General features: G+C 40.9%; 1 protein-coding gene across 4 annotated transcripts; it reads left to right on the top strand.

Annotated features, from left to right (window-relative positions):
- Positions 1-2,056: 2,056 nt before the first annotated feature.
- LOC100384528 (Vesicle-associated protein 2-2) lies at positions 2,057-9,359 on the top strand. 4 transcript variants are annotated; one of them, XM_008657105.4, is made up of 8 exons: positions 2,057-2,378; positions 4,093-4,163; positions 4,388-4,469; positions 4,662-4,777; positions 4,869-5,375; positions 5,556-5,621; positions 5,730-5,807; positions 8,872-9,359. In XM_008657105.4, exons 1-8 carry the CDS (start codon positions 2,324-2,326, stop codon positions 8,986-8,988), a joined length of 1,092 nt encoding a protein of 363 aa, XP_008655327.1. In that variant the 5' UTR covers positions 2,057-2,323; the 3' UTR covers positions 8,989-9,359. The 4 variants fall into 4 exon arrangements, with proteins under 4 accessions (XP_008655327.1, NP_001170517.1, XP_035817441.1 ...); NM_001177046.1 differs by having other exon boundaries at positions 2,101-2,378; positions 5,559-5,621; positions 8,872-9,328; XM_035961548.1 differs by lacking the exon at positions 2,057-2,378 and adding an exon at positions 3,165-3,421 and having other exon boundaries at positions 5,559-5,621.
- The last annotated feature ends 828 nt before the right edge of the window (positions 9,360-10,187 follow it).

The following is a 10,187-nucleotide window of genomic DNA, read 5'->3' as shown; positions in this document are numbered from 1 at the left end:
TAAAATCATAATTGCAAGACCAACAAATGGTACAATCACAATTGTGCTATATTTAATACCCGTAATATGTATTCAAACTTTCAATTTGGTATAAACTAAACTTGTCTCTAGAGCTAAACATCAGTTTCTATCTCAGACTATAACTGTTATAGGTATCCTTCCTCGTTATTTTAGAGCAACTCCAACAACGTGACATACAAAATTCATTATAATTTAAAAAATTGAGTATATTTTATAGGATTTAAGGCATCAGCAAAATATTCTGCTCCAACAGTAAAACCATAAATATAGATTACTAGGTGAGTGTCCGTGCGTTGCAACGAGAACATATAATATCACGGTAACTTATATACAAAATGTGTGTTATATTGTTATGAGAAAATGTTTCATAATCCATTTGTGATCATGGACATACATAAATTTTGTTATTTTAATATATTTGTTTCACCACTATATTACAACCATCAGTATCATGCAGACTTTGATATATGCCACGATTTGTATGGTCTCATCATTGGAGAGCAGGTCCCACACCTGCTGGAAGAAGTTCACGTGTACATCGTCAGTCATCAGGCACGCATCACCATATGTGCTTGCTTAAACAAAAAAGACAAGTGTGTGTGTTTGCAAAGAGAATTACTGTTCATTGCTATCGATCCTCTTCCGCGTCACCTTCGTTGCCGAGACGACGCCATAATCCTTGATATAGTAGTCATCGAACACGCGCGACATGACGAGTACCAATGACTCTTCGCTGGGCTACCAGATGAAGTGCACCCGGGCTCATCAGCGAGGTAGTACACCTGGCCGTTGCACTACCTAATGCGCTACTCCTCTACATACTTCATGTTCGCGGACACTCACACAATGTCAGTAATGGTCGTCGTCCCAGCGCACAAGAATTCATGGCCGATTAGTAGCGACTTACGTGGCAGGTTGGGTTTCAGATGGACGATGAGCTGAACGGCGTGATGACACCGTCGTCGGATGCGGTGCCCAGAACAACCCGAGAGTTGCCGACGTTGGCGACAACCATGAGATCCCCCTGCTTGGCGATGGACAACATGCTGTAGTCGCTCTGGACAGCCGGAGCTTGTCATACACAGCGACACATGCGGTCACGTAGGACTGCTTCCAGAGGTCGAACTGGCAGTCGCCAAGTTTCTTCTCGTCGTCGATGAGCGACGCCAACATGAGCGCCTCCTGCTAGTGGTGTTTGTTCGGGATTTTCAAGTAAGAAACATGGATTCATCCATAATGTTGGTTTATGAAAATGACTCAAAGTCAGATCCATGGAAAAAATATTAAGGAGAATAAGTGCCACGCATGCAAAAAAGAATTTAAGTCGGAAACATTATTCAAACAAAAGAAATTGTATGCAGTGCTCTTCTTTAAATACAGTAACCCTCAATTCAAAAATATAATTCAAGAATCTCGGTGATACTTATCTACTACTACGCATTGTACAATAGTAGCAGGTGAGCTTGGAGAGAGATATAGTAGATGTTTTTCTATCATATATGTAGACACAAACACACATGTGGTGTAGCGGTATCTACTGCTTGTATTTGCTTGAGGGGAATGAGAATGAGCTGTGCGTAGAGGGGAGAATGAGAAACACTTGAGAGGGAGCCTTATAATTTTTTGACTAATTTTATAAAATATGACACTGTTAGAGCATCTTCAACAGACTAGCTAAATGGCTCGCCAAACTAAATTTAATCTATTCAATAGCAAAATAAATCTCCAACATACTAGCTATCTGACTCGTCAAACTATCCGTCTCTCTAAATTGGTTTCATCACTAGCCAAATTTAGCTAGCCACCTGTCTAGTCAAACTAGGTAGATAATCTGTTGGAGTGTAGATGCTACATATATAGTATAATCTTTATGAAAAGGTAAATATAGAGTCAAATAGAGAGCCAAAAATAAAGTGTCTTTTGGAGATGTTTTTATAGTAATTTTTTCTGTATTGCTCTATATTTTAATTTGAGATACCCGTTTGAGATATGGTTGGAGCTCTAGTAGAGAAATTTCTGGCGAAAAAATTGGACATCGATCACGTTGCCATCTCACTAGCCTACATTTCGGCGGCCGCCGAAGGCCCGAAACCGTCGGGCGTCTCAGGGAGGCGCTGACGGGGGACTCGGAGTTGAGGCGCCGGAGTGGCGGCATCCCCCTCCAGTCCCAGTCCACTACTTTCTCTGTTCCTTTCCGAGACAGGCACGCACGACACGCGCTCGCACGCAGAGCAACTGCTTCGATCTCTCCGTGTCCGTCCTCTACTCTCTAGCTAACCGCGGTCGGCCCGGGGAGGTGGCGATGGGCAGCGAGGACATGCTCGTCGAGATCCACCCCCGCGAGCTCCGCTTTCTCGGTACGTGCCCTTCTTCTCGTTCCCTAATCAATCCTCTTCAGGCCAATGAAGGTTCGAGTTCAATAATTCAGTCGCCACGATCCATCCCTGACCTGTCGGGTTGATTTGCCTGATGCATTGGCGTCTGATCGTGGGCGGGTCTGTGATTATCCGCTGGCGCGTTAGTTTTCGGTCGATTTCTCATGACGCTGCAATGCTTGGGTCAGATTGGGTTTTTTGACGGGTGGGTCAGCGTGTTTGCGCCAGGGTTTAACTTTCCATGCTTCGATTTCGATTTGCACCTTAGGATGTACGACGGTCAAGATGATCTTAATACTTGCGATTGCGTGAGGTTTGTGCCAACAAATTTAAGGACCAACCTTGGCATTAGCACTTACATAACATTATTTGTACTTTCATCCGGATCCATCTGTTCTCCAGTCAACATGTGTGCTAGTGTGGTTTAGTAGTTGGGGTGTCAACAAAGTTCGTGTGCTGTCCTTCTGTCAATGGCTCTGAAATTTGGCATGTGGGAATGTGGCATATCTTGTTGATGTATATGCACATGCACATTTGTTGAATTGGTTGCAGCAGTGATATTCTAGATTCCCTGATTGTTTTCTTGCCACTTGTGATGACGTGGAAAAGAGTCAATAAAACATGGTATGCCACATATGGTGCTGTGTGTGTTATATGCGTAAGGATGCAGAATAGGTGAAACACACCAGTTTGTTTGAACTTTCAAGTGACGAAGGAGATTCAGCGAGCTAACAAACAACCTGACTTGTTCTGTACCATGTAGGTTTGGTCCAGGGACCTTTGTCGAAATAGGACAGATCTGAGTTTGTTTCTGTAATTATACTACACAGAAGCAGATTGTGCCTGTGATTGTGTGAAGTTGTGCAAGGCACTAATGAGTCAGTGATCATGTATTTCACAAACAAAATCCTACAGTTTTATCCAACGAGAACAAACTACTTTGTGTTGAGAGTGGACTAATTAAACGGAAACTGCTAAGGTGTTCCGTGCTTGGTTGGTAACAGACTACAATCTGCCTTTCAAAGGTTTGAGGAATCATGGAATCCATATTTCTTCATTAGTTGTTGGAACAGTATGTTTCATCTGCACCTTTGGAGGGTTGAACCAGAATATATCTTACATTGTTTGTACCATGCAAATGAGACAATTTTCTTAACTTGAAATTTTGTTTTGCAGTTTGTACCTTATTTGTGTAACATGTGAGTTACTGATTGTTCATGATCTATTTAAGCATGTCCTAACTCAATCCCAATGAGAACACATAAAAAATTAGGGACTTAGACATTCGTAATGTAGTACCTATGTTAGACTTACTAGTCTTTTTTTTTCTATACAAGAATTTGTATAGTTACTAGTTGTAGGAGAGTGAAACCCTAACCCTAATCCAGGGTTGGGTGTATAATATATATAGCAGTTAGGTGGGCCAAGGGCCAAGCCCATTACGCTGGATTTTAATGAACTGTTCAGTAATTTTATGTTAACATGCTATTCTTTCCTTTGTTATGGATAACATGCTATTCTTCAGAGGGTAGTTAATGTTAACTGGGATATCATATAGTCTATCATCGTACTTTTCTATTGTTATAAATTCTACCATCTGTAGGTTAGTGAATTATAGTCTAAGATCGTAATTCCATATTGTTTCTTATTCTACCACCTGTAAATCAATATTTATCTGACTTTCACTTGTTATCAGTTGAGGTGAAGAAGCAGAGTTCATGTTGTATCCATCTTGTTAATAAGTCAGATCAATATATCGCATTCAAGGTTGGTCTCCAATCTTATGTTATGTATTATGGTTAGTTTGTGCTATGGAGTTAGATTTTTTTTATATTGTTGTTGTAGGGTTAAGTTTGATCAATTATCATTTGATGACACACTACACTATGTGGTTTTTCTTTGGATGAAACAATTTAAGGCCTAATGTTTTTATATATTTTCATTTATACCAATTTCTGTTCTGGTGACTTGGATATTTGAATATGTAACAGGTTAAAACAACTTCTCCAAAAAAATATTGTGTTCGACCAAATATAGGAGTTATTCTTCCATTGGCATCACGTGATTTTACAGGTAAACATTGTTTTTTACTGTCTACTGGTGAAATTGGTGCTTTGGCGTACTCAGAATTAATTGCAGTAGAGTATTGTGCAAGCTAGACGGCATCTTTTCCTAGATGCCATGGTGGATATTGTTTTTCTTGAGAGTGCAATTTACTTTCTTTTTTTTGTCATTTTATAATGTTGTTGTTTAAATAAAATGTAGTTACTATGCAAGCGCTAAAGAATGTTCCACCTGATTTGCAAACAAAAGACAAGTTTCTTGTGCAGACCACAGTTGTTCCATTTGGTACAGCTGACGAGGACATCGTTCCTGCTTTTGTAAGTATGCACTATGCAACAAGTTATGCTTGGCTTATGTGATGTTTTGCATCTTTGTCACTATTTTAGTTTGACTCAATCTTCATTGTAGTTCTCCAAAGAAACTGATCAATATATTGAGGAGAAGAAGTTGAAAGTTGTCACTGTCAGAGTATCAGAGCCTCAAGTAGAGAAGCTCATCAATGGAGTTCCCCATGCCAAGGAAACAGCTGGAGTTACTGTGGCAGAGCAGACACTAGATAGTGTGAATGAAGCACCTAATGTGGTGAATGAAGTTCGTCATTCTCTGAAAGCAAGCTTTCCGTCTTTAAGTGGAACTCCTGCTACTTTCAATGAAAACTCCTCATCTGTAAACGAATGCCCTACTATCCTGCAAGAATTTCTAGTCCCATCCAAACAAGCTTCATTTGCATTGTCAGAATCTGCTTCCAATTTGCAAGAATCCTCTGTTGCCTCTATAGAAACTCTGTTTTCTTCAACAGAAGCAAGTGTAGACCTGAAAGAATCTCCACCGCTGGAATATACTCCTGCTCCAAGTGAAGTTCCATCATTAAGTGATAAAGAATCTACCAATGCTGATAATGTTTATATACCTCAGGTAATCTATTTTTCAAGTATCGTTCATGTTCTGCTACATCTGTTTGGCTTATTAACAATTCATCACTATATTTTGTCAGTTTGTCTTGGTGATGAATTTTAAATACAGGCACTTGGTTACCAATCAACAGTTCTTAACTTCTGAATTCTTATGTGTTTAATTCTATTTTTACCCCTTTAGCAGGTAACCAAAGATTTTCAAAATTTACAGATGAAACTTAACAATCTTGAAGTAAAACTTGATGAGGTAAGAAATATATAGTGCCAAATATTTGTGTTTGATCATTTGAATTTTGAATATCTTAAAATGCTCCTTTTCTGAAATGCTACATTGTTGCATCATCCTCTTTTGTAGGCTAAAACTTTGATTGTAAAATTGAGGGAAGCAAACAGAACTACCATCCTAGAGCGGGATAAATTGCAGAAAGAGATGGTAAAATTTTATTGTGTTGATAAAGACCATAAACTATTTTACAGTAACTTTCTTGTGTGTCCATTTTCATGATAACTGAATCTGTGAAATGAAAAATATAAGCTTTCCATGCACATTTGTTTGGATTTGGCGAAGAGCTGCCACCTGCCATGCTTTTCATCCCTATGCTTATTTGAAGTTATGTGACAGCTGGGGCAGAATTCTGTCAAATAGATCCACAAGAGCTGTAGCAAGTATACACTAGTCTTCCAGCTTGCCATATCTGAGAGCTGATTTACCATGCTGGGACATTATTCTGTTAGCACCAGATAAATGCAGCTCTTGTTCTAATAACTTCTCAACAACCAAACCTGTAGTCCATTTCTCTCATCTAATAATTTGGAACACTGGTCCCAATTTTTAATGCTAAATAATGGCTAATCTTGGCATGTTATGTCATGGGGTGGCAGCCCAGGGCATGGAGGCTCATAGGGTTAGGATTAGTGGATAAAGATTAGATTAGATAAGATTTAGTTAGTTAATTGGAATTAGATTAGATAAGATTTAATTACTTGGGATTAGATTAGATAAGATTGGGTTAGTTACTTGGGATTAGATTAGATTAGATAAGATTGAGTTAGTTACTTGGGGGCTAAGTCTTCCTATCTATATAAGGATGAGTTGTACCTCCTTAAGAGGGAATCAATCAATGAATAAAGAAGAATTAGTCCTAGATCTCTCTAATACTGTAGTCCTCACCAAGCTGACTCTGCCCGGCTATCTTCCTGGCGCTGTTTATCCCCTTATGAACTAGAAACCATAACATATGGTATTATGAGTCAGGGATCCTTTCCCATGACTTCTGCTGCGGACGATCTCCGCACCTGGTGTGAGGAGCTCGCTCGTGCCAGGGCAGATCTGGAGCAGGCCCGATCTGCTATCCTCCAGCTCCTTGATCTACTCACGGCAAAGGTGGAGTATGACCGCTGATCAGCGGCTGCACGTGGCTTCCTGCCACTGCGTCTAGTGCGGCAAGCGGCGGCGCGACTGCAGGCTGCAGTCCGTCGTTCCCTGTCACAGCGACTTGCATCGATATTGTGCGTTGAACCACACGCGACACATGGGGCGGCAGGGCCTTCAGCAGGGTTAGCCGATCCTCCACTCCAGTTCATCGTCCTGATCCATAGCCGTGCGGACAAGAACACGTCTGGTTGGGTGGCGCTGTCTCCACTGGAACTTGTGGCAGCCCAAGCCGTAGGACTGGTGAGCTGCCATGTCTTGGCCTTTGTAGCCTGGATGAGGTTGTTCCATGGGATCCAGGGACCAACCTTGACATATGTTAGGTTCTTTATTTTATTTGCAAATAAATTAAAGACTAGATGTAAAAAGGCTTCTAGTTAGGGTTGCACTTTCACGTGTAGATCAAGTTAGACAGCAAGGATGTTGCCATGCACCCAATTACAACTCAAGGACGAGCTGTCTTCGAAGGGTGGAGAAATGTTATGGGGTGGCAGCCCAAGGCATGGAGGCTCATAGGGATAGGGATAGGCTTAAGGTTAGGATTAGTGGATAAAGAGTAGATTGGATAAGATTTAGTTAGTTAATTGGGATTATATTAGATAAGATTTAGTTACTTGGGATTAGTTTAGATAAGATTGAGTTAATTACTTGGGATTGGATTAGATAAGATTGAGTTAGTTACTTGGGGCTAAGTCTTCCTATCTATATAAGGATGTGTTGTACCTCCTTAAGGGGGAATCAATCAATGAATGAAGAATTAGTCCTAGATCTCTCTAATACTATAGTCCCTCCAAGCCGTCTCTACCCGACTATCTTCCCGGCACAGTTTGTCCCCTAATGAACTAGGAACCATAACATGTTAACATTTTGTTCTATGCATTGAATGGTGAAGGGTAGCATCTGACCAGACTAATACGCTCTCCTCTGCACGGTTGACTGGTACCCATATTTTTTTTCTTGCATTAGGCTAAATATTTTTTTAGTTTTCTATTTTTCAACTTTAAACACTTTCCTCCCATGCATCCATGTAATTGAATTCCAAACTGTGACCCGTCTAATAAAGAACTAAAGAAGCATCCTTAACTATGTATGCTTTTGGAGTATCACCATATCAATGTTCACAACCATGAGTCGGAAATGCATATTTAATTTTCTTTTAGTGTGCTTTATGATCTCCAGTAGTATATGGGTGGGTCCATATAAATGTTAGGGCTAGTTTAGGAGCAAGAGGAGGCAAACCCAAGGAATGAAAACCTCCCATAAAAAATAAATATCTTATTTAAATAACACCTCTTGGGATTGCTACCCATGAAAATGACAGCGATCCCAACTGGATTTAAGTTTCCGAATGTTTGGGATCCCCCTTCAATCTCCTGATCTCCTCTAGTCCCTTTGCTCCTAGGGCCTGTTTGGGAGCAAGGGGATTGGAGAAGATTGAGGGCTTGTTCGGTTATTTTCAATCCATATGGATTGGAGGGGATTGATATGGATTGAGAGAAATTTTGACTTATTGGAGATTGAAACCCCCTCAATCCCCCTCAATCCATATGGATTGGGGTAGAACCGAACAAGCCCTGAAGGGGCTAAAATCCTCTTAGTCAGAGGAGTCCCTTCAAACCCCTTTCTGCCAAACAAGCCCTAGGATGGACTCCTTCCCTCGTCTTCTACCTCCAGCCCCTTCTCATAGTGCAAATTTATAGGACTCCCAGCAGCAGGAGGGAGGGCTGGGCCTTACCCACCCCTGGTCGCTTCTTATATATTGTTTGACAACTCGACTCAGTAGGATGCTACAATAGCATATCACTCGTAAAACGGTTTTCTTTGCAAGTGTACTGCCCTCGTCCGTCCCACAACAAAACACGTGCCTAAGGTTTGGTCTTGGTCGCGGTTATTCTTATACGGGCTACGGTCTCCTTGTGTATGGATGGAGCAGACGTTTGGAGATTCTCGACCTATTTGAAAAGACCTTTTTCTTAATACAATGCCAGAGCTGTCTTACCCTGCAGGTTTAGTTTTTTTGTTTGTTGCGTTAGTTCATCTCTAACGAATTGCACCTCTTAAATAGGTATTCTTGAAAAGGGCGGAAGCTGCTGCAAGGAGTCAGTCCATCGGTTTTCCCCTGCTTTTCGTCATCTACGTGGCAGTTGTTGGCATTTTGCTCGGTTACCTTCTACACCTATGAGGACGGTGAATTTTAGAAGAAGCACCTGCGCCATTGCTGATCTCTCTTGGAGTCGCTGAGTTCCTGAACCTGGGTTACTTTGTCAGAGTGAACCTACTGTCACGTCATGATTGTCACATTAGTCAGATGAACTTGCATACATCTTAGGACCGGGGGTGATAATTACTGGAGTATATAGAAATAGAGCAGCTTAATTTTTTACTTGGTATAAGAATAGAGTAGTGGTTGATATATGCTTTGATCGAGAAGGCCCTGTAACCAGGAGATCATATCCTTGATACTTCTCCTTTCATGACAAGGAACCTCCCCTTGTCCTTGTCACAATACGAACAGAAACTATAAAGAGTTTGTTGACCTTGTCAATTAGGTTAGAGATCGGTTGTTGATTAGCATAAAATCTTCCCGAAGATGCTACTATGGCAGTACAGGTTCGGGATTGTCTAAATATGTACCTCAAAAATCGGCTGGCCTGTTGCCGGCCGATGAAGTTCACGGGTGGCTAATAAATGAAGCCCACCGAACGAGGATTTGCTGGCTCGCAAAACTGTTAGAGAATTCTACAATATATTTTAATTCTAAAATTATTTAGATAAATCATGAAGATGAATATCGTTAGTGAAGCAGTGTAATTGTAGTAGGTGCATGTGTTCATGCTTATTATTCTAATAATCATGAGCTATATAAAAGTAGGAAGTTTGAGGATGTACACTGAAGCAGTAGCACGGTTATTAATTAGAGTAGTCATACTGATTGATTGGCCTCAGTTGATGTAGACGTATAGATCGATGTAGTGGAGGATTGACGTTATGCAGTCCCTCCCAGAAGAACTTAGCGGCAGTTATCCCAAGCGAGATCTTCAGTGGATAGGGATTCCGAAGGCTTGCCCTTGTCACGTCCATGAGCGCAGAAATTAAACGTGGTAATGAAGATCTTGTTCTTAGCTATACCAGAAAGTTTGAGAGAAGAGAGATATCTTCTAAGCAGAAGTACGCGAGTTGTGAGAGAGTGTTCACATGAGGGGTGAGCAGGGGTGACAATTGGCTCTAAATTTTATACGATAAAATTTAAGGATCAAATAAACATGTGGATTGTAATCCATTTGGTCCCCTAGAGGTGGGTCTCCTTATATAGGTGAGGAAAGACTGAGGAGGATAATCCTAGAACATCACTTCTGTCGCACCGTCCCGTATGTTTGTATG

This window comes from Zea mays, chromosome 8 (assembly GCF_902167145.1).
Source record: "Zea mays cultivar B73 chromosome 8, Zm-B73-REFERENCE-NAM-5.0, whole genome shotgun sequence".
NCBI lineage: Eukaryota > Viridiplantae > Streptophyta > Magnoliopsida > Poales > Poaceae > Zea > Zea mays.
Note: the sequence above shows the minus strand (reverse complement) of the source record. Positions and strands in the feature narration are given on the sequence as shown.